Source organism: Pundamilia nyererei, unplaced genomic scaffold (genome assembly GCF_000239375.1).
Source record: "Pundamilia nyererei isolate P.nyererei 1_Seehausen unplaced genomic scaffold, PunNye1.0 scaffold00038, whole genome shotgun sequence".
Lineage (NCBI taxonomy): Eukaryota > Metazoa > Chordata > Actinopteri > Cichliformes > Cichlidae > Pundamilia > Pundamilia nyererei.
The window spans coordinates 662,346-687,677 of record NW_005187439.1 but is presented as its reverse complement, the minus strand read 5'-3'; the positions used below and the strand labels follow the sequence as shown (position 1 = coordinate 687,677).

The following is a 25,332-nucleotide window of genomic DNA, read 5'->3' as shown; positions in this document are numbered from 1 at the left end:
TAATAAATTCTGGCATCTCAGGGCTTCCATAAATTTGTTGACCGTTGCTTTGAACATTTTTAGAAAACATCCACATGACTATATGGGGTGTTGTGTGACGGTTCCTGAGGCTATGTTTTACTGCGCAGACCATCTGTGTTCTGCCCCCCCCCCACACTTCCACCATCACAGACAATGACATTTAAGAGTCAGCAGCTGGGCGAGATCGGGGCGATATCACTCAACCATTAGCCCGTTCATCCTCATCCTCTAATCCCACCCCTGCGCCCCCGACGTCACAGCATCAAACACGGCTGGATCTGCACAAATCCCACACTTGCGCTCTGAGCTGCCAGCAGAGCGCACCATGTGCCACGAGAAGCGCGCTTTCAGGCGACGCGCTTGAACGTGGATTGGTACGGAGCTGAGTGAGAGAGAGAGACTGGCTTCTTTCTGTTTTTTCTTCGGTTTCATATAAATATGTCTCATTCGGAGAAAAGTAGAAATTTGGACTTTTTCTTTAAATGAACGCTGCCCGTTGAGGTGAAAGCAAACAAGGTAGGACAACATCATAAATAACGCAATGGTGAACATTTCAGTGTTTGGCAGGGCGACGTGAATCTGTAGAATTAATTTTCAGTAACTTTTACTTATCTTCAAGCTGAATCGTTAAAACTGGACAGCGTTTAAAGCTCGTTGGGGCGTGTAGAGGCAGGGAACAAGTGCGCATCCATCCAAACCATTATCACCGCGTTTTTGTCCACTGCCTGACAGGACGCTCTTTGTCCAGGAGCGCTCAGTCATTCAGCTCCTGAAGTCTGCATCCAAGTTCCTCTCCTGTGAGATTTACTGGGAATCTGAAGAAGCGATATTATGTCCTGATTAACTTTAATGTTTCATTAAGTGATGTGCGCATAATGGTTGCACAGTGTGTTCATGGAGCTGTCTGCTCCCCTCGATGCATCAGGCAGAATGCTGCTGGATGGACGCGAACTTAACGAGCTCCTGTGTACGTGTTATCATTATCATTAGTGGGAAAGAGGATCATGCACAGTCATCACTGGGGACTTTTGGAGCTCCATTAGAATTACATTTGAATTGTTTGATTAGTTAATAAAAGAAAACCCGTAACTTCTTTTCACCTCTTTCATTAAAATATAAAATTTAACTGGGTTTGACTCTAATTAATTAACTTCTAAACACGTAATGAGCTCCTCTTGTCTCATGCAGACGAAGATGGAGCATTAAAATCTGAATACAAACGTGCGCAATGCAGCTCTATTAATGCCATTACAATGGCTGCTTTTAATACATGCTTAAAGAATGATGAGAAATGCAAAATCTGGGGTTGGTGAAAGATGATGAAGGACTGGATCTGACATTTAAGTTTATTTTAAGCTGCGTGTTTGACAAACATTAGAGAAGGCAAAAGGATCTTATTCGTTTTTGAGCTACATTTCCAGTTACACCCTGGATAAATGCACTGTGATCGCAAGTTCACCAAAAAATGATCAGTGGCATATTAGGGACATGAACACAGTCTGGAATTCCCTTGCGGCTCCCAGCTCATATGCAGTATCATGTGAAGAGCATGTTTAATGACAGCAGAACCTCCACTGTTTATTGTAATAACTTTATTGTTTAGTGGACATGAGTCAGAGGGGGAAGCTGCTCTGAACGTGGTCTTCTGCCTGCTAAAGGAGAAGCAGTTATGGTTGGTTAGTGAGATTAGTGTTTAATTAAGAGGTCACGATCAGTCGATTGAATTTTAGAGGGTTTTTTAACATTAAGATGTAAATTTGTTTTTTCACAAAATGTAAATGTTTTAACATGATAGCATGTATTGTTGGGCTGCTGTGGACCACTTAACACAGTACCTCCCCAGTGCAGTAATGTAATTAGTAAAAAACCTTTCAGGATCAGTGACTACAGCAAAGCCTTATTTTAACGCAGATCTTAGTCAGATGACTGAGACGAGGCTCGTTTTGCTGGTCAGCTCTTCCCCTTTCATACTTGTGCTGTTGAAATACAGAGAATTACCCAGATAGAAGGATTGATACACTTTTATGTTGAAGTTCAAAAGCTTTTAGCACAAACCAGAACACAAACTGAGAAGTTATCATGTGATTCCTGAGATCTTTATTCCCAGCATAACAGTGAAAGCATCTAAAACCATGTTTAGATATTTCCAGCTTACAAATGATTTCCATCCATCCATCCATCCATCTTCATCCGCTTTATCCGAGGCCGGGTCGCGGGGGCAGCAGCCTAAGCAAAGAGGCCCAGACCTCCCTCTCCCCAGCCACCTCCTCCAGCTTATCCGGGGGAATACCAAGGCGTTCCCAGGCCAGCCGAGAGATATAATCTCTCCAGCGTGTCCTGGGTCTGCCCCGGGGCCTCCTCCCAGTGGGACATGCCTGGAACACCTCACCCAGGAGGCGCCCAGGAGGCATCCTTGTCAGATGCCCGAACCACCTCAGCTGGCTCCTTTCGATGTGGAGCAGCAGCTGCTCTACTCTGAGCCCCTCCCGGATGGCCGAACTTCTCACACTATCTCTAAGGGAGAGGTCAGCCACCCTTCGGAGGAAGCTCATTTCTGCTGCTTGTATCCGCGATCTCGTTCTTTCGGTCACTACCCACAGCTCGTGGCCATAGGTGAGGGAGGGACGGAGGGTAGGGATTTGGATGGCCAAATGATTTCCTTTGAAATCCAACAATGTTTCTGACTGAAATTTCATATAGTGGTGCTTTCTTTTACCTGCAGTATATCTGCTGTGGAAGTAATTCACTGAAGGAGGAAGACACTTCAGTTGCACTTTATTTTACAGTTCCCTGGTGAAGTGTCACACAGTGTACCAGCGGCATCAAACACAGAAAAACACTCATACACTAACAGATTCAGACACTCTGATTAGAAACCGATCTCCAAAATGGACTTGATTTTGTTGGAGGGTGGGCTGCTTGGAGTGGCTGATATATCTGTGTCCACAGCACATGACTGTCCTGCAGAATTCAGTCGTTTTCGCACTTTTCTCATCGTTATAGGTAATGTGGTGGTTGACAATGTGAACATAGTGTGATGTGAAAAGATGGCTTCATAGCTGCACAATGAAGCTTTAAAGTGTAGTGTGCATTAGTATGTCCCCACCAATTATACTGAAGGCTCAGCTGCTGTGGGTTAGCACATTAGGACAGTGACCCTGAAGTCCTTGAGTGTTTCTGGGTCATATTTTGCTTCTCATATGGAAATTAGCATCCAAGTCTACCATAGCTTGGAGCCTGTAACAAGCATTGTTGCCTCCTCCTCACAAACACTAGCCGGCTGAGTGGGGAAAAGCTCTTTTGCCCTTTTCGGCGACTTTCTTCCCAAAGGTTCCTTAGAGCAAGTGATGTCCTTGTAATATCAGTCCTGGGGTAACTGTGGTGCTTGGAGCCAGTATGTGAGATTTGTGCAGACCAGTGCACAAGTCCACAGTGTGTAACATGCACAGGGCAACCAAAGGTGCTACCTTTTCTAAGGGTTTACAGGTGATAGACCAGCCCTGATTACGCTGGAGCTTAGTGGTGCTGTTGATACCGTGGATCATAACATTCTTGCCTGAAACACTGGGTTAGCCCTAAGCAGCGAGTTCTTCTCGGTTCAGTTTCCATCTTAAGGATAGAACGTTCTGTGTTTGTCAGATTTTCTCATCCTCTGCTCTCGTCCGGGTTTGTATCTGTTTCCATTTGGTAATATTATTAGGAGGCACAGCATCTCCTTTCTTTTCTATGCTGATGACCTCCAGTTTTATCTTCTACTAGAATCTCGGGATTCCCTACAGCTTCTTATGAACTATTATGAAGATATTAAAGCCTGGATGATTAATAACTTAAAGTTACAACTGAGATCATCATCTTCAGTTCGGCCAAATCTAGAAGTGCTTTTGCAGGCTGTTTAAGTCATTTCACCTCATATTTAAAGCCTAATGCAAAAGACCTTGATGCAATTTTTTAAACCCATTTGTTCTCTTGTTAAAAATCATCTTTAAACTCAAATCTTTTTTGGCTTTTCGTGATCTGGAAGTTCATCCATTCCTTTATTACTTTATGTCTGCTTTTTTGGAGATTCCTGTACCTTGGTGTCACCTGTGTCTTTAAACACGTTAACAGAGTTCAGCAGCTAGATTTTATTGCTGATTTCTTACATTTCCAATATCACATTTGGAGTAACAAGGTAACCATCTTTGCAGTCACTGCTCCACAGCTATGGAATCACTTAATGCTTGAGATAAAAGGAGAGTCTAGGCTCAAAACCACCTTTACTCTCTGGCCTTTCCAACCCACTAACCTCTCATTTGTTGTTATATCTGTAACCCTGCTGTCTTCTGGTTGATGTAGTAGTAGTTATGTATCTGCTACTGAAGGCCACTTAATTCTGTATTCTGCATCTCCACTGTTTACTTTACATTGCACAGTGGAACCCCGACTTACGAAATTAATTTGTTCCTGAGGGTCTTTCGTAAGTTGAAAATTTTCGTAAGTCGAAGCATCCATCGCGCCTTTTGAGTGAGGCGATGCTGAACGATAGGCTATAGGCTAATTGCTAACTAGAACAACAACACGTTGTTCAAGTGGAACAGCGAAGCGCAATTACGAAAGCCAAGGGGTTGTCACATGATTCGGAAGGCATTGTGGGCTCAGCCAATCAGAGCCAGCGGATTTCGTAACCCAGGCAGAAATATTGCCGTTCAGTGCCTTCGTAACTTGAATTTTTTGTTTAACGGGGTATTCGTAAGTCGGGGTTCCACTGTATTTGTATGTATTTTTAATGTAATTACATTTAATGCAACTGTATTCTTTGCACAGCAATTCAAAAGCTCAATTTTAATTGTGCTGTGTAAATCTGATTTTGTTATACTTGTGAGAGGAAGTAAGAGACGGCCCCTTTTTTAACTTTCTTGGCTGATTACATTTTGCTTTTTAAAAGTTACATCTGCTTATTACAATTTTTTGAGGTTTTTGATTTTCTGAGAACTATAATTCACAGCATACCTAAGAATTTTTATAACAATCTGCAGCAGCTATTAGAACCTGGAATCAAACCTCAGAAAAACCTCAGGTTACTGGACTTAGGTTAACTTTTGTTGATTGATCTAACTGAAAGTGTAGCCAGCTTGCATGAGTCTGTAACTATGTTGCAGTTTAGTTTGCACTGGGCTTTCTATGCGGAGCTGGGCTTTTTTGTGCATTTCAAACAATGGCAGCTAACACTGAGGTGATCCACCTGCTGTTGGACTGATTAAATGTTGAATAAGACTTAACATAAAAAAAGGGTTAGAATCGACAGAGTTGGAACTGTGAGAAACAGAAATCAGGATGTGGCTACACTGGCAGATTAATGACTATTACATTAGAATTATAATTTATTTGCAGGCTATTAAATCCTACACTTTTTTGAAAATAATATCTTATATCAAATCACAGAAATGCAGAGACGGATGAAGAAGAGCTCGATACTTCTATCAAAAAGGTGTTACAGAAACCATCTGTCAACAACACCATGTGATACACTTAACTGAAGGGGAATTGTTGATCTTGGGTTCAATGATGAAATTGTAAAAACTGTGATGCATCATAAAGGAGACTCAGAAAATGTGATGGGAGGATGACCGTGATTGAAGGAATCAATCTAAGACATCAGCAAAGCACAGGAAGTCAGCTCCAAAGTAATATTGTGTTTTCTTCCAGCTAGACTTTCAGATTACTCCATGTAAGTAACATCCAATCATGACCAGACAGTTCAAATCAGACTTAATGAGCAGGATTCTCAGCAGCTACCCTTATCTGATCCAAATCTCTTCTATATAATTTCTTGAGTAGATGCTATCACAGCTGTTAATTTGCGGTCTGCTTGAAGGCACACGAGTGTGACACTCAGACAGCTGAGAGGAGGCTGACTTTTTCATTGGCCCATTTTTTTGTTCACATATAAACAGTAGTTATTTTACTTTTCTTCACGTGTGTCAAATTCAGGTGGACCTACTCTTAGAAAACAGATTAAGTTCTGTATGAGCAGAGAGTAAAAAATGAAAGTGTTAAATTCATAGCTTTTCATTCTAACATCAAACATGATATGAGATACCAGTACAAGGGAGGGAGGCTGTCAAAAGGTTTAAGAGACTGAATAAGCCTGTCAGAGAGAGAAAAAAAATCAAAAAAAGCTGAAAGACTGCAGAAAGCGCCTCGAGGAGACTGTTGTTGTGATTAAATAAAACTGAATTAAATAGAGGCCAACTCGAGTGGATGACATCTAACCAAGGCAAGACCCTTTTTGAGGGGGTAAGCGTGTCACTGTCAACATTTACAAACCAAAGTTGGCTTAATGAATAGAAACACATTCAGGGTTTATTACAAAGCATAAACCACTGGTTTCACTGAAAAAGAGGAAGATTGCTTGAAACGCTCTAAAAGAGCCTTCACAGTTCAGACAAAGAAAATTCTCTGGACAGATGAAACCAGGATGGAGAAAATTATGGCAGAGGAGTTGAACTGGATCATGATCCAAGCATACCTGTCAAATATGGTGGAGGTGTTATGGCATAAGTATGTATGGTTGCCAGCAGAACTAAGAACGGATGTTTTAACTGCTAATAAAGGTAACAGGATGAAGTGTGAAGTGTACAGGACTATATTCTTAGACAGACTTAGACAAGTGCTGCAGAAGAGTGCATCAGATAGTGCCCACAGCACAAATGGATAATGATCCAAAGTAGACTCAAAAGCAACCCAAGAGTTTCTCACAGCAAAGAAATGGCTTCAACCCAGCAGAGCAGGTTTTCAATTACTGAAGAAAAAACTGAATGCAGAAGGATGTCAGAGTAGAAATGATTAGCCTGTACTTACAACACGTTCACCTTTGAAATGTTTTCGACAGCATACGAACATAAAATCACAATTGCGAGTTTGTTGACTTGGTGGGTAATTTTTTCTTTGGCATTTTCTTTTTCCCTCAACAACCAATCTCATCTCGTTTTATAAAACACAACCAGACAGCAACAGCAGGATCCCACAACAAGAGCTGCTCCAGTGTGGCAATGCTCGGGCTGAAAAAGTGAAGGGGGAAGAAGTGCTCTTTTCAAGTAGCAACACAGATGGAAAATAGGACAGTGAAGTAGCGCGCTGCCGCTGGCACGGGGCCGGTTTGTATTGAAAGAGATTCTGATTTATTGATTTTATTAAAAAGGCTTAAACAAAATGTTGAGGAAAGGTTTGATAATCTCATTTATACCAGAGACTGAAAAGATGGACACAGCTTGGGATCTGTAAAGTGAAACAAGTGGTTGTAAAACCAAGTGCAGCTGTTAAGAGGACGACTGGGAAAACTTAATCCATCAGCTTTTCCAATAACGAGTTTGAGTTGCAAGTTTCAAAGTCTTATTGGACACTTTTTCATTTTGTACTTCATAATGTACGGATGTACTGAATGCTATACTAAACTACGTTTGAATAATGGCCAATAAACACACAACAGTAGATAAAAGTTGGACAAGAGTTGGGAGTTCGTCTTGTAATGGGAAGGTTGCCGGTTCGAGCCCCGGCTCCGACAGTCTCGGTCGTTGTGTGCTTGGGCGAGACACTTCACCTGTTGCCTACTGGTGGTGGTCAGAGGGCCCGGTGGCGCCAGTGTCCGGCAGCCTCGCCTCTGTCAGTGCGCCCCAGGGTGGCTGTGGCTACAATGTAGCTGCCATCACCAGTGTGTGAATGTGTGTGTGACTGGGTGGATGACTGGTTGTAGTGTAAAGCGCGTAGGGGTCCTTAGGGACTAAGTAAAGCGCTATACAAATGCATTTGCATTTTAAAATCAGACTTACTCCAGCCTGGAAAACCTCAGGGGATAAAGTACAAGCAGTTACAACAACGCTGTTCAAAATGGAACTAATTTATCATCACCTCCATTAAAATAACAGACAAATAAAACACAGCGGGTGATCAGATAACCATCAGATACATCAGCCGACTCGAGCTTTTTTGATAAGAAATGATCAAAATCAAAATGTATCTGCCCACACTCAACATCTGGTATCATGCAAAAATCGCAGCATTGTTGTAACACAATAAAAACCCAACACGCTGCACTGATGTGAGAGTGAAAGGAACAAGGTTCCATCACAGATTCCTCTGAACTTTATCATTCAGCTACAAAGGCAGAAAACTTCTCTTTGAAGAGGTGAGGGTATTTCTTCACTTTTAGAGGAGCATTATCTTTCTTCATTTTGATTTCTTCCTTTTCTTGTGTAACATTACACATTATAATCTGACAGGATGATATGCTTAAGGTATTTTTGTACTCCTTAATGGGTGCTTTTTTAAAAGATTGGGATTAAAACTTTTTGATTAAGCTTATAGTTAAGGCTGGATCAGGTGACCTGAATCCTCCCTTAGTGATGCTGCAGTAGGTCTAGTCTGCTGGGGGATTCTTCTTCACTCACATCTTTTTTGTTTGTTTGTTTTTTTAAATACTATTAATCTCTGGCTCTCTTCCACAGTGCGTCTTTTTCCTTTCTTCCTCCCTAACCCCCAAGCAGATGGCTGTCCCTCTCTGAGCCTGGTTCTTCTTGTTTTTCCTTCCCACTGTCACCAAGTGCTTCCTCATAGGGTCATCTAATTGTTGGGGTTTTCATTCCAGTATTGTAGGCTCTTACAGTATGATGCACATTCAGGTGACTGTGACTGTGATTTGGTGCCATGTGAATAAAACTGAAATGATTTACAACAGTAGAGAGGGATTCAGCCGTGGTCAACAAACATGTTTTCACCAAAAATCCTTTAACAAACCTTTGATTGCAGGATTTTACTTAATACAAAACTAATCTTAAAATAAATAAATAAATACTCCAGTACCTTCTCATTGCACTTTTCTAACGACTTTTCATATTACAGGGTTAAAATGAACGAAGGACTTGAAAACAACTTGACTCAACTGAATGACAACTGGACGTTTTACAACTCCTCCCTGGAGTCTGTCATACCCAGGAGCAACATCACTTATGTTGGATTTTACCTGCATCAGCCATCCACGGCAGCCATCTTCATCGTGTCCTACCTGCTGATTTTCCTCGTGTGCATGGTGGGAAATGGAGTGGTGTGCTTCATCGTGCTGAGGAGCAAAAATATGCGGACTGTTACCAACTTGTTCATCCTAAACCTTGCCGTGAGTGACCTGCTGGTGGGGATTTTCTGCATGCCAACAACGCTTCTTGACAACATAATTACAGGTGAGCAGACAGTAATAGAGGTGTGTTGCTCTTTTGTGCTATCAGTGGCAACACTACCCAAAATCTACCTGGTGAAATTGCATCAAATTTGAGAGGTTGAGCATGGAGTAGGGAAGAAACTATTACCTTTAGCACAGAGAGGAATCTCTGCATGTGGATTCTTATAAATTAGATGATTTATTGCTTCTTGCTTCCCGATAACCCAGATAGAGGACAAACTTCTATTGTGATTAACATCCCGAAAGGCGTATTTAAGCTTCAGTGTGTAGACCAAACAGCAATAATGGACAACAAAATAAGAGGTTGCCAACATGAAAGTTAAAATCTAATTTCCTTGATGAAAGTTTTGCAGATTATCTGCAGAACTCAGCAAATACTAATGAACAGAATCATAACCAGCTACTTAACAGGTTCTGAAGCAGAAAATAACCACTTTTTGGTAGCGATAGAACATCTTAGAAAGATTTGGTATACCCACTGCACACATAAACCTAAATTACAAATGAATGTTAAGGCAGCCGGAGTATGGTAAAATCCAGCCTGACCAGCAACAGCTGAGTCACCGCAGTGGAACCAGATCTGATTCCTGGTATCCTGAAACGGCCACCGAGCAGAAGGGTTAGGGTTTTTCTGTCGTCTTCACTTTTGCCCTGTTTTACCAAGACTTGCTTCACATTTCAGTGATCGCAAAGCAAATGCTGTATGAAAAGAAGTGTTCTCACCATCTTTTCCAGAGTTCAACCAGCCATTTAGCTTTCTACTGTGAAATCACAGCGTCAGAGCTGCTGGCTTTGAGTTGTATTAATGTGGACTACCCAAGTTTTCTGTAGAGCCATCCCTTGCTAAATGAACCTTGTGAGCACTGAGACATGACCCACCGCTTTCTTATCGCCTGTGGTGGTGAGAAACAGAAGAGGCTCGGCAGAGTTGAAATTGTGAGCTGAGATGGAGAAACCGGGGCTTTTCCCACATTGTGCTCCAATTCCGCTTGACAGTTGGTTGCTGATGACTAAATCACACATGAGCAATTTTTAAGGCAAGTGATAGTAGCTGGGGGTTCAGATACTGTCTACAGTTACACATTGAAATTAAATGACTAAAATCAGACAATGATTTTATGATAATTTACACTTGGAAAGTGTTTTCAAATTCCTTTGATTCTGATAATGAAATGACAGTTTCAAACTAAAGCCCACGAGCTTCTGTCTTTTGCTAACAATAAGAATCTTAACTGAGTGACAACAAAATTGCTTCACTCATTTAGAGCAACAATTTTGGATGTATAACGAGAGCGGAATCTGCAATTAGCGATTACAGTTACAGACCAATTATCCACATCTTTCCTCTTTGTAAGAGCAGATATTTGGTATGAAAAAACACATTCTAGTCTGAATCAAGAGCCAAACCAGACATGCAATATGTGAACGTCCAGCTGGCTGGAATTCTTTGTGTGATTAAATTCCTGCTGCGATGACATAACAATGAATTTAATCCAGAAATGTAAGGGACGGCTTGCACCCACCAGCAGGAAGCATATTCCAGATTAGCTTTCCAGTAGATTATCGCATTAAAAATTATGCAGAGTTTTAGAAAAATCTCTTTCAGTGCGAACCTCTAACCTCAACAGTTCAAGAATACACCAGTGGGTAAGCATTTGCTGCACTATGAATGGCACTGGAACAGCTAAAAATAACAAAAGCATTTAATAAAATAAAGCGTGTATGCAATCCCAGTGTCATCCATTAATAAAAGAAACCTAGAGGAGAGACATGTCAACGGAGTAGAAATTGAGCTCTGGAATCAACACCTGCCGAGCACAAAATAATAGAAATAACAGGATAATAGTAATAATAGAAAAAACATCAGTAAAAATTATTTTGTGATGTAGCTTATTGGAGAGAATGATGATTACATTTGGCTAATAATAGCAAGATTTTTGCACTTGTGCAACTTGGATATATCCATATCTGCAGGGGAACAAACGTCTTGCACAGAGGAAGCCTAATGTGTAAACACTGAACCCAGGAGATACAAGTATACCGACCCCTGCTCGCCACCTCTCACTGAGGACGACTTTACAGACCGTCTTTAGGACATAGGCTTCAAAACCTGAGCTGTGCGTTGAAGAAAGCATGACTATATACAACTGGCATCTCTCAGCCTCATGCAATAGCTCCAGCTGCTGCTGTTCGAAGTGCCAAGAAGCAGTTTGGATCTGACTGCCCAGACCTCCCCCCCGACTGCTTCCCCATTCATATTGCGTCAGACAGCAGTGGACCCCCCAGCCAGTAGGGAGGGTGATTGGCAGGGCTGGCCCATGTGGCTTTCTCTGGTTGAGGTTAAGTATGGACCAAACTAAGGTCACCTGCAGAGCACGTCTCCACACAGAAATCTAAAATATTTGATTAGGCTTCATCAGATATGGATTTTAAAAGCATTACACTTGGGTGGGAGGTGCATGCTTATAGCTCATAATTAAGTGGGGATCCTGATTGCTTTCCAGAATGCATTAGCCTTTGCAAAGGATGTACCACCCGAGAGCTTTACATTACCTGACTCTCTTATCAGCAAGATTATTGAAAAAATGAAATGTGGATATACCATCTTATTATGTGACACCAACTGTTTTTGATCATCGCTCCAGAAGGTGATTATGTGAAGATTCTGTCAACATTAAGGTGTCATGGCCACGCAATCTCATGCAATCATGAAATGATAAAGCGGGGTAGGAGACATCAAAATGAAGGCCTGGTTCAATAAAGGGAGGAACAAGTGGCTGATGACCCTGACCACTAGATGCCTGTTGCAACATTTTTATTTTTTGGGTCTGTTCTGAGAATTCATGAGTCAGCTTGTCACATTTCATGTTACACAAGATAGGATAACACAAGATGTTTTAGAAGAATATACTCCAGTAAATTCTCTGCAGTTTCTTTAGTGTGTTATGTTGCATGACCTAGTGGAGAGGCCGTGTTAACAGGGCAAGAAAGATTGCTGTCAGCGTCTCCAGCAGATTTTTCATGCCACTGAAGATCCAAACATTTGAGCAAGAAGGGAGCCCAAAGTGATGATCAGGCAAAAAAAGATGGCCCTCTATGTTTGCTGATCGACTGTTGAGATTTGAGTAAAATATCAGTGGACATAATGGTAAATGTGATGCAGCGGACAAAAAAAAAAGGTTCAAGGTGAGTCAAGCTGCAGTTTGTATGAGGACAAAATGAAAGATTCATTCAGACGCCAGCAGGCCAAAGAGCTTTTGGCACAGAGATGAAAATTGAGCTCACTCAGCTGGAACGTAAAGGGCTGTGTCAATCATAAAGTGGGCAGAGCTCATCACCAGTCTGCCTGCACTCCATCTTTCAGTTCTTTCAGTGTTAGGAGTAGGATACAGAGAAATTCAGTGGCATTTGGCCAATAAATCACTCCGACATCTCAATTCAGCTCTGCTTTCCATTATTGCGTCAGAACAGAATAGATGCCATTGTAATCTGTCTGTCTGCAGTTTGCATGTTACTCAGGCTGCATGTATGAAAACATGACCTTATGCATAATTTTTTCTCCTTGTAGCGTAATAGTCATGTGTTTACAGTGATCGTGCACCGAGCTTCGAGTGCAGCCAAGCATGGGCGACCTACAGCTGAGTGATAATGCACGATGCATTCAGGCACAGACAGAGTATGGGAGCCGCTGCTGCTGATACTGCGCTCGTGTGCTGCTCAGGGATGTGATGCATATCCTTTTTTGTATGTTAGTTTCGGTTGTCAATGAAAACTCTGGGTGTTTGATTTATATTTAAAATTTCACAAATACCAAAAAGATATATTTCTGTGATAAAATGTGTTGATGAGAGATTGTGGACAAAAGGAGAAAGGCACAATTTAATTTTGTAGGCAATAATTAAAAGTTAGGACAGGGGCCACAAAAACATGAAAAGTGATAATAATACATTTTAAAAAACACACAGCGGAACATCTGATAACTAAGATGTTAATTAGTAGCATTATTTGGAATAAACAGACATTTCCTGAGAGGTTGCAAATTTAATAGAGACTAGAAGAGGTTCACCACTCTGAAGGACTGTGTGTGCAAACGTCTCACAATTATGAAGAATTTTTGGTACATAAACAAGTAAATGTGAGGTTCGGCCTCTCAGGAGCACTCTCTCTGCGATCAGGAAAACAAGTAAAATTATAAAATGCAAACAAACAGATGCATAAAGCACATTTTCGAAATGCTGATATCTCCTGGGTGCTCAGCACTCAAATCTATGTGAGCTATGAAACTACAGCTAAGCCCTCAGTGGCTGAAAACACCTAGAAATGTTGTTAAAAGGAGAGGTGATGCAACCAGAGGTAACTTGCCCCTCAGCTCACCTTTCTGAGACATGTTGCTGGCATGAATTTAAAAATGAACATACTAAAATGTGTTTCTGCATTTTTAATTCACATTTTTTCAGCTTTTTTGGAAACGAGACTGGACTCAATGTTAATGGAGGTCAGGGGTCAGGGCTTTAACACAATGAAGTGAAGCAATAAATAAAATGTACAGCTCTCCATTTGACAATGAGACAGTGAAGCTTCCCAACACCAATGAAAAGCAGTGCGATGACGGTTACAGTCATCTTCTTTCAGCTATAGTGATAAGAGGCTCTTGTTTAGCCCATGAGTGCTGTGAAAAGACTGGACTACTCGCAATCTGCCGCAGTTTCTAAGAAAGCTTTCATGTACAGCCCATGTGATGATGCTCTAGTTCACCGTGATTGATGGTATTGAATCTGCATCAGTGCTTACTGGCAATTCAAACTATATGAAAGAGGCATCGCAAGAAGATTAAAGACGCCCAAAATCTGCCTGCTCGTCTGCTCAGTACTGTGAGCAGATTTGGCAGATGCTGTGTAATTTTGGTTAATAACATATTGTGTGTAACAGAAGTGCACTATCGCACTGTATAATATAATTTTGTGAATAGAAATTATTGTAAAAAACAGTAACTGCAGACCTCCAGCAAGAAGGAATTGGTGTTTGAGGATATTTTTTATTATGGAAACGGTAATTAATAATGACACTAGACCGTGTCTGCTGGTTCTAAATCCAGTATGCGGATGGATGGCAGCTCAGGATATCAGCATATTGTCTGCCTACACAGAAGAAATTTGATGAAAGTGGGTCTGTCTCTGCCTTATTTAGAGTTTTCTGTTCTGAAAGGGATTAAGAAGCTGGGCGTATTATGTAGACAGCTTGTTAATCTGTTTATTCCTTAAAAAATGAAAGAAAGGAAGACAAGGAGGTAAACATATACACAGTGGAATAAAAATACGCTTTCAGTCCAGTTATTTCTGCCATTATATTTATCTGACATCATCCATGTAAGAGAGCAAACTTCCAGATCGTTGTGCTCCCAGCTGTGCGAGGCTTAATCCTCAAATAATTTACATAGTTCAAAAACAAGACTATCCCCTCCTCTTTCAAATCCCTTATTCTGTTTCCTCGATATACATTTTAATATCTTAAACCAGTAACAGAGATATGCCTTATGTTATTATTAGAAACCGAAAAGAAAAATTATTTCATTATTTTTTTTGTATTTCATTTTGATCAATTAATTTTAATTTCAGGAGGTGGTATCACACTCGAACAGATTGAACACGGACTGAACAGTGGGAATTTAAACCACAAAATGTTTTTTTCATTGTAAATAGCTGCGTTATACTTGGTGAGACTCTAGAACTTAAAGAAATATACATATTTTTTAATTATTAGTAATTGTTTGTATGTACTGTTAACATATACTGTTTTATCAAACAGCCTGAGCTTATTAATATTAAAAACCGTAATTTTGACAATAATTCTAACAATGTTTTGACATTTTGTTAAAATTAAAAGTACGCTATGTTTTAGGTAATATACAGTTGTAAATCGTAAATTCAAATGAAAAAAGCAGGAAAGATTGTCATTCATACAGAGTTATTATGTAAATTGTAGTGTGATTAATTGTAAATAATGTTACAGATTTTTCCTGTTGTTTTCAAAGACAATGTGCCATATTACAGTACATTAATTTATTTTCAACATATTAGTGTAAAAATAAAAGCAAATCACCATTTTTCAGTTTACAGAAATGTAATGTCCATATTACAATAAATTACTCCTTTTGATTTAATGGTAATTTACCATTTTACAGTTATTAACTGTCATTTTTATGTACATTTCTTACAGTGAGGTTCATTTTCAAACTCAAAGAGCCCCCATCAGATCCCCCAAAACGTAGTAATACTGCTGGTGGGTGGAGATAGAAACACTATTATAAAGTTCCCTGAAAATCTCGTCCTATAAATGTTTTTCTCGTCACTGTTCAATGCCAATATTTTAAAACTCAGATTTCAGCTTCACTAATAAGAACAACACGCTCTGCCAGGAACCCCGTGAGGTTTGTTAGTCTCATTCAACCTTCATCTGGTTTAACAATTAATTGCAAGTGCAGATAAATGGCTCATATCAACATCCTTCTAGCCTGCTGGCCTCTCGGGAGCTTGTTTGTGCAGTGAAGCTCCTATATGAATGAACTGGAGAGGGATTCACACGTTTTACTGAATGGTTAAAAGCATTTTCTGCAGATTTTACTCAACTATTCTTGCACAAAGGGCTGATTGAGGATTCCTTGAGTACCGTGTTTCTTCTTCCTGTTCACTCTGTACTGATGATTGTCTGCAGGCATATTAAACATCAACACTGTAGGTGTTACTGTTACCAGCATCACTGATTACGTATTGTTTCCAATCAAAACACTTGCTTATGGCATTAAGACAAATCCCCTCAGCTTCAGCGTACACTGGTGAGTTTGTGGGTGTAATCTTTGTTTTCTCGTTTCTTATTCTTTTCCAGAATTTACATAGGTACTGGAAAACTATCATATAGAGCAGTCGTGCCTCTCAGGCCTTTGCATAGATGTGGGTCGCATAATTACGTTAGTCCTTCCAGACTAACCGGCAGTGTTTAACACTATGGTCTGGATTATTAAAAGGTTGTTTTGAAAAGTGTTTCCTAAATGGCCTTCTGGCTTTTTCAGAACTCACTGGTTAAATATTTCTTAGAGGAACTGATGGTTTCTTCTGTGTCCCAGAAGTATGCCATTACATGAGAGTCACAGCCTGGGGCTACAGTCATCATGCCAACTGTCACAGTTTGTTGTCTCAGTAGTAAATCAGCTGAGTGCATCTCTCTTGTCAACAGGATGGCCTTTCGGAAGCTTGGTCTGCAAAATGAGCGGCATGGTTCAAGGCATCTCTGTGTCAGCTTCTGTCTTCACGCTCGTCGCTATTGCTGTTGACAGGTAACGTAGATGTATTTTATCTTTTAAGCTGCTTTTGCAAAATATAAAGGTCGCAGCGTCTTTTATGCAATTTGTTCAATATGTGCTTTCCATGAATTTGTGTAACTAAGTACTTTGAAGTCCTGTCATGATTCTGGGTTTTTTGTGAGCTTGTGATTCCTTTTAGTTGTAAGAGTCTCTCGTTTGGAATCTGTTTGTACTATTTTTATATTCTCGTCCTCCTTTGTCATCCCTCTGTCTCCTCAGTCATGTCCCCCCATCTGTTTGGATTTCTTTTTCTATGTCAGTTCGGTGTTTCTTGTTTCGTGTCAAGTTTGTATATATCAGTCAGTCACCTGTTCACTTAGTTCCTGTTTAATTTGCCAGTCCCTTGTCTCATGTGCTTTGCGTGTAGCTTTGTTTCACTCTGTCATGCTTCCCCTGATTTAGCTCAGCTGTGTTTCCCCGGTGCGTTCCATCTCCCAGATTACCTCTTGTGTATTTGAGCCTTCAGTTCTCCTGCAGTTCCACCCCCAGCTTTATTTAAAACAGTCTTTTAGAGTGAATGATATCATTAAGCTTATGACAAAGCTCAGATTATAATAATAATAATAATAATAATAATAATGGGGTGCCGAGAGAAGAACTGTGGTACTGCATGAGGAAGTCAGAGGTATGTGAGGGGGCATAGGAAAGACAGTGGTACAGTGTGAGGAGTGACAGATGAGTTTAAGTTGAGTGTGGGATCGTTTGCAGTAGTGATGGACAGGTTGACAAGTGAGGCTGTGCAGGAGTTTCTGTGGACTATGATGTTTGCAGACAACTTTGAGATCTGCAGTGAGAGTTGGAAGCAGATGGAGGAGAATCTGTAGCGGGGAGGTATGCTCTGGAGAGAAGGGGAAGGAAGGTCTGTAGAAGCAAAACAGAATACATGTGTGTGAATGAGAGGGAGGCAGCAGGAAAGGTGACCATGTAAGGAGTAGAGATATTGAAGGTGGATGAAATGAAATACCTGGGGTCAAGCATCCAAAGCGATGGGCAGTAAACAAGAGAGGTGAAGAAGAGTGCACAGGCAGGGTGGAGCAGGTGGAGATGAGTGTCCTTCTATCACAAGAGTGAAAGGGAAGGTTTATAAAATGGTAGGAAGACCTGCTGTGGTGATGGCACTGATAAAAAGACAAGAGGTCGAGCTGAAGATAGTAAAACTTAATTTGGACAGACCAGGAAGGACAGGATTAGAGGGACAGAGGGCTAGCTCAGGTTAAAAGGTATGGAGACAAAGGTAGAGAGGCACGGGTAAGATGGTTTAGGGATGCTGGAGATACTGGACAAAAGATTTTGAATATGAAGCTGCCAGGCAGGAGGAAAAGAGTGAGACTCTAAAAGCAGCAGCCCAAACAAGAACACGTTGATGACAGTAGGCAAGTAAATGGTAGTGCTCTGATGCAAAGAAACAGGAAACTGCAGTTCTGAGATAATTTTATGGGGATTATCAAAATTCCCATAAAATCCCCTTGTTTCTATACTTTCTGCGGCCCATCTGGCCTGAGTTGGCCCCTGCTGGCCCCAAACACCACAGATAGCTGACATACATCTATTTGTGTCCTCTAATCGAGGATTACACGCATGTCAGTGATGGAAACAGTGGATCCTGTCTCCTCTTTTGTTATCTCGTGTGTGCAGAAATGCACCTAAGCCATCACAGTTAGTTACGTCCTCTTGGTGAGTGTTACAGGAGATTTGTACCATTACAGTAACAGAGTGCATGGGCTGAACAACTACTGAGCAAACAGAGAACCTTTGTCTTCATCCGGTCGTCCTTCTCTCACCAGTCAGGGCAGATGGCCCCGCCCCTCCCTGAGCCTGGTTCTGCTGGAGGTTTCTTCCTGTTAAAAGGGAGTTTTTCCTTCCCACTGTTACCAAAGTGCTGCTCATAGGGGGTCATATGATTGTTGGGTTTTTCTCTGAATCTATTATTGTAGGGTCTACCTTACAATATATATAAAGCGCCTTGAGGTGACTGTTGTTGTGATTTGGCGCTGTATAAATAAAACTGAATTAAAAATTGAATCGAACCAGAGAATCACCTTAATCTAACTTCTCTCAGCCTTTGGGTATTTAATAGTTGAGCTATTATACCAATTTTTTTTTTTTCATTCTCAGACTGTTGCTGTTTCTGCCTCAGCAGGAAATGAAAATGCTACGGCAGTGTTTCCCAACCTTTTGGAGCCACGGCACATATTTCACATTAGAAAAATCACACGGCACACCACCAAACAAAAGTGTCACAAGAAGCATATTGATCATTTTTCACCAGGCACAGTGGAATTGGCTCGGTTTGTCCCCAGTATACCTTTTTTGCTTTCTTCTGACCACTACTCCTGCCTTCATCTGGGTGAGAATTTTCTCCAGGACCAGGTCGGATTGACCACATTTCCTTTTCAAATATGTATCTATTGCTATTACACGCTGGTTATCTCACTCACAGGATGACATTATGTAATTTCTTCTTTGTCTTCTGTTTTACTGGTGGTTGGCAACCCATTTAATAAGAGCAGGTAGTTGTGCTGCCCTCTAGTGGAAGAGAATGTAGTTGTTACTCACACCGATCGCTCAGAGTACTAATCAGGTGGAACCGGATAATCTTCCACGGCACACCTATGTGCCGCAGCTACGGAGCATCTGTCAGCTAAAGGAGGAAAGATTTTCTTTTGGGTGCAAAAGGAGACCAAAAACAATCCTTAAAATTGCCTGTAGTGCAGGGTTCTTCATAATGCTTGAAGTTGGAGAATATTGGACTGCAGGCATTAGATCACAGAGACACGTCTGTAAAACATTGCCAGTCTTACTTAGCCATAAGTGGCGACTGTGTAAAGAAGCATTTATATTAAAATTTTATCTGCTTGTTTCCCTCAAGTGGCAAAAAAAAATTAAAAAACAAAACAACTATCCTGCCCCTTTTTTCAAATTCACCAAATGTCAGTGAAATCTGTTTTGTGATGTCTTGTTGAGAAAGACATAAGCCGGACAGGCTTGTGCAGCTTTATTATCTTTAACTGGCACATGTCTTCATTTGAATTGCTTCATTGCCGTCCACAAAGATGTCAACAGTCGGATGTTAATCCTGCTTAATCGCTTTACAAACCAAAGCAAGAGGCTTTAGAATCCAGTCTGTCGCCAGCACTCGAGCCCCACAAAAAGCCCCACGTCCTAAGTGGAGTTAGAAGGTGTAAATATGAGGGTGACAAAAGCTCTGCGTGGTGTAAACTGACAGCGCTGTATATTATCATCTCTCTGTCCTCAGACACTAGACATGCAGTGATATCACTCCATCACTATTTGATATCACTAGAGGCTGTCTGTGCCTCTGGGACGGACAGATTTTGAAATGTTTTGACATACAGAATTGAAAGTCACCTTCAATATCCATCAGCTACATACTTAGAATTAAATTTGAAAGGACAAGGAGACACAGAGCTGTGTGTTGTCACCTTTGCTGTCATTGTTCAGTGAGCCAGTAATCACTCAGTCTCATCTTCTGTGCCTTCACCTTACTGCTGTCACATTACACAGCACTTTGTCATCATGACTAATTTAATACCAAAATATCTTTTCAGTCTACGAGCAATTCATTTTAAACTCCGAGAGTCATGCAGGTTGAATGTTTGCACAGCATCTCCAGTTGGATTGAAGCTTTTGATTATATGTTGTTGTGTTACCGTGAAGTCAGTGGGCAAGACATCTCAGACAATGGCTGGAGAAAAAGGCACAGAAGGAGGGCATTAGCATTTTTGAAGTACCCGGCAGTGACATTTGTAAACACGGAAAAAGCAGACTGGCCCGGGGGAACTTATTTAGTCACTCGTTTTTCCAGCGCTGCACGGTGACAGGCATCAAGGGAAAAAAGGGCTTTACTTCACAATGACATCCACAAAGCAAATTAGCCACACCAAAATAAGTCCAACTGAAACTTTTGAAATACAGTTTGCATGCTTAGACACAATGCAGCTGACATGACTGTCAGATACTGCAAACAAATGGAAAGTGATGGTGTAATGTTTGCATGGAGAGGTGAGAACACGACCATATAAGCTGATTTCTAAATGAATTGTACACTGTAACTAGAGCTGGCAAGTGCTCACTTCAGAAGGAGTCAGCACAGTCAAGCCCATTATCATCAATGGAGCTCCAGTGGAGAGGGTGCAGTCCTTCAAGTATCTTGGTGTCCACATCTCCTCAGACCTGACATGGGCTGCCCACATTCAGGTCCAGACCAAAAAGGCTAGGCAGCGCCTGTATCACCTACGACAACTGAGGAAGTTCAGGGTCTCTCCAAAGATCCTCAGGATTTTCTATACAGGCGCTGTGGAGAGCATCCTCACACAGAACATGACATCGTGGTTTGGGAACAGCTGTGTGAAGGACCAAAAAGCTCTCCAGAGAGTGATCCGTACAGCAGAACACTGCTGCAGGATTGCTCTCCCCCCGCTTCAGGACACCTACACCAGGAGATGCCGGACTAGAGCAGCGCAGATACTGAAGGACCCGTCCCATCCTGGCAACAAACTGTTCCAACTTCTGCAATCTGGTAGAAGGTTCAGCATCATCCGGGCAAGGACAGAGAGACTCAAGAGGAGCTTCTATCCTCAAGCCATCCGGGCCCTAAACACACACACCCGCCCTCTCACATCATCTATAATTGACTGAGTCAGGACTCTTCCAGACACTAAACCAAGGCACAATGTACATTTCAATTCCTTTAATTTTAAATATGTTTATATTGTCTATCCTGTAAAATAGTCAGATGTCTATTCATATTAATGTACAGAATTCACCTGCTTGCTGCTACTACTGCACATTCACCCAATATATATATACTACATGTGTGTATATATATAATGTTCTTCCTCTACACCCCCCATTTCTGCACATGAGGAGCGTGTCAGGCTACATTTCACTGTGTGTTATACTTGTATAACTATGCATGTGACAAATAAAGAACCTTGAACCTTAAAGAACACATTTGTGCTTCTTCAGGCTTTGAACACAAAGGAAAATGACACAAAAATAGTCCTCGTAAACCTTAATGTCCTAATGAGCTAATCAGCAGCATTTATTCAAACAGCATGCCAGGTGCACGGTGACCTTTAGTGCAATATGATGTGAACACCGTGTAGCTTTTCAGACGCACATGCTCACGTAGTCAGAAAAAGTATTTTAAATGCCTACATGCATCTTAACCATCACCTTTTGTACCCTCTTGCAGGTTCAGATGCATCGTCTACCCATTCAAACAAAAGCTGACCATCTCCACAGCCACGCTGATAATAGTCATCATTTGGGTTCTGGCCGTATCCATCATGTGTCCCTCTGGCGTGATGCTACAAGTGACCAAGGAGCAAACCATCCGGGTGTTGCTGGGATATGATAACAAAACTATTCCTTTTTATTGGTGCAGAGAGAACTGGCCAAACCAAGACATGAGAAAGATTTACACCACAGTCCTGTTTGCCAACATCTATCTTGCCCCTCTTTCCCTCATTGTGATCATGTACGCCCGGATTGGGATTACGCTTTTCAAAACAGCAGTTCCAACGGGAGGAAAGCCGGGCCACGAGAACCGCCACACGGTGTCCAAGAAAAAGCAACGCGTCATTAAAATGCTTCTCATAGTTGCTTTGCTCTTCATCCTGTCCTGGCTGCCTCTGTGGACTCTCATGATGTTGAGCGACTACGCCAGGCTGACTGAGCAGCAGTACAGGATCATCAACATTTACATCTACCCCTTTGCCCACTGGCTGGCCTTCTTCAACAGCAGCGTCAACCCCATCATCTACGGTTTCTTCAATGAGAATTTCCGCAGAGGCTTTCAAGCCGTGTTCAAGTTCAACCTGTGCACAGCCGACGGCCAGCGGAGGAAAACCTACTCGCACAGGCTGCAGGGAAACTCTGTCCTCCCTGCGAATAATGCACAGACCTGCCTGGAACCCATCTCTCTCAACAGCTTGGAAAAGAACACGTCCAGGCGAGTCAACCATGTCACCGAGCAGGATTTGGTCATGGAGGACCTGGAAAAGGCATCTTGCAGTAGTGGGGGTGTGACTGCAGTGTCTATTTGAGGACGCACACACACACACACACACACTTTGTTGTAGGCGGTGAGGAAAGATATTTGAATCTTAAATCATGCTGTGCTGTGCCTAAGAAAACCACGAGGCTCCCTTAAATAGATTTTACAAGCGGATGGTGAGCTGGAAAATGTCCAAGATTTCAATACAATACAAGATTTCAAGGCAAGAAAATAAATAAAAATAATAAATACACATCTTTAAGTGACTAGTGTTAAGGGGAACACAGCCTTTGGTTGTAATCTTATCACTTCAGATGCACACCATGTGACACATGTGCAAGGGCAGGACTTAATATTCCTGCTGTCCGTTGCAGAATGGTCAATTAGACTTGTCGATATTGCTTTGATAACAGGCTGCTGCACACTTGACATACAGATGGTGTCAAATTAAAGGGGGAAAAAGAGCAGCCAACAACACCATGTAAGATTTCAGGTCCAAAACTGTGACGGAGGGATGTGCGCCATCCTTTCAAAATGCATTTCTAGTCTTTTAATGATTCATAACTTTTTAAGGAGCCCCTGTCAAACTTGAAGAAACTGCCCTGATCACGACAGAAACGTTTCATTATAGGAGACAAAAACAGACGTACAGATGTGATAAATGTCCCCGAAAGCATAAAAGAGCCCCCAGATCCCTTCACAGTAATGCTCAAGTGTCCCTTTAATCTTTAATTTGCACCATATAAAATTTCTGTGTATAAATGTATAAAGATGCATCAAACATGACAGCATGACACTTGCAGAGAAGATTTCAAGATATGTCTTTGTAATGTGGCAAACTACACGAACAAAAGTTCTCCCAACATCTGTCTTGTGTTATTCACTGCTGCTGCTGCTGAAACCTTCGGCAACTTTCAGATCACGAGGAGAAATCCCACGTTGTGTGGTTTGTGTCGCCTAATGTTTGAACTGCTTTATTAAGTCAAACAACATACACGAGATATAAAAGTCAAAGGGCTCAAATGAGGAATAAAGGAGTTGAGAAAAGAAGTGGAGGTTGATGTAGCAACTATTAGCAAGTATTAGTCATCACGATCTTTTATATTCACAGATGCATTAATACATGAGAACAGTTCTTTTTTAAAGCGAGGCATGTTTTTATGCTCTGCTATCACAGCCACAGCATGTCACACTCACTTCAGAGATCAACTAACAAGTAATTTCAGTAAATATGAAATCTTTTTCTATGATTTTTATGCCATTAATCTAGAGGCTGTTTTGTAACCTAGTTTGTAGCTGCTCCTATAAAAAAAATGGTGCAGAAAGGTGACATCTTTACACTAAGAAAGGCAAGTTTGTGTGAATCAACTCAAAGGAGGAGAAGTAGTAGACTGTAAAGCAGGAGCAATCAGCCTTTTTAAATAGCCTCAGAGGTGATTGCTGACTGGAGTCAGGTGGCAAACGAGGCTAATCAAAAGCAGCTGTGTCCTGGGGAGAGAGGAGAGTGAGAGAGACAGAGGGGGTAGGAGTGGCAAGAGAGGAGGCGGGGAGAGCGGGCAAACACCCCACCCACACACTCCCACAGCCTCACAGGATGTAACAGTTATGAAAGTAGCCATAATTAAGCAGTTTTTGATCTAACGGTCTTTAGGCGTAGCTACGGATGGTTGTCTTTCTGTGTCAGCCCTGCAATCAACCTGTCCAGAGTAGCCTCCTCCATGACAGTCGGATAAGCAGCTAAGAGAATGGATGGCCTTCTTTGAAACAGAGTAACTCCAAAACCACAAAGACAGAAAAAACCCTGTTTGTGCAAAAGTGATAATTAAAGGTTGTAAAACTTAAAAAAGGAAGGTTTCCACTTGATTTTGATTAAAGTCCAGCAGCAGAGCAAACACGCCAGTAGTTAGGAGAGTTTGCTGCGAGTTCTGATATTCACCAAGATTTTTCTCAGAGACACTGGAGATGGGCAAAGAGGCTTAGGTTTGAGAGCCCTGCTATAGAGACTGAATTAAAAATGATAAACATGTACTTTGCTTATGATAACTAAAATAAGGTCACATAATAAATGTGCTAATGACCTGTTGACATTAAAACATTAGAATCATTTTTTGTGAAGATGTTGCTTTGAACTGAAGACAGTTTGTGTCTTTTTATTGACAGACAGACATTAAGCAGGAAAGATGATACTTGCCAACAGATATTCTGCAGGTGACACATTTACTGGGTTTTTTTATTCGGGCATAAAGCCCTATAGATGGCAAAGAGAGGAAAGCTATGATTATCCATTTACAAAATTTTCATTCAGGATTTTACCCTAAAATCTGCTCTGTAAACATCCACACATCAACGTGCAATTATGCACATTATTTATACAGAAACCTTCAATGAGCCCTTTATGAATGTGCTGTGTAAACACATCAAATCTTTTCCTGTCATTTTATTTTTTAAAATCTCTCTGAACCCTGTTGTGCTGTCGTCACACTGTAAATATGATCCAATGAATGACTTCAGTCGCTTTTTGTACTAAATGTCCTTTTTCAAGCAATTTTGAAAATATTCATAGAAAAGATTATAAATCACAGAAAAAGTAAAGCTGTAATCGACGAAAACATCATGATTTTACATTTTTTACATTATAAACTCTGGCAGCTGTGAGATCTAAACTAGAACAACTTCAAGGGGTACCTCGGTAAATACACAACACATTCAGATTGCCAACAC

At 41.2% G+C, this 25,332-nt stretch overlaps 1 protein-coding gene across 1 annotated transcript; it reads left to right on the top strand.

Moving 5' to 3' along the window:
* Window positions 1-336: 336 nt before the first annotated feature.
* Window positions 337-24,128, top strand: npffr2a (neuropeptide FF receptor 2a). The gene is made up of 4 exons (XM_005730522.1): window positions 337-537; window positions 8,899-9,233; window positions 16,463-16,562; window positions 21,808-24,128. The coding sequence occupies exons 2-4, from the start codon at window positions 8,906-8,908 to the stop codon at window positions 22,658-22,660; spliced, it is 1,281 nt and encodes a 426-aa protein (XP_005730579.1). The 5' UTR covers window positions 337-537; window positions 8,899-8,905; the 3' UTR covers window positions 22,661-24,128.
* The last annotated feature ends 1,204 nt before the right edge of the window (window positions 24,129-25,332 follow it).

Bases quoted from the DNA above. Each gene is read 5' to 3' on its own strand.
- npffr2a (XM_005730522.1), top strand. From the start codon at position 8,906: ATGAACGAAGGACTTGAAAACAACTTGACTCAACTGAATGACAACTGG. The intron at 9,234-16,462 runs GTGAGCAGACAG...TCTTGTCAACAG, and splicing joins TCTTGACAACATAATTACAG to GATGGCCTTTCGGAAGCTTG. The intron at 16,563-21,807 runs GTAACGTAGATG...ACCCTCTTGCAG, and splicing joins GTCGCTATTGCTGTTGACAG to GTTCAGATGCATCGTCTACC.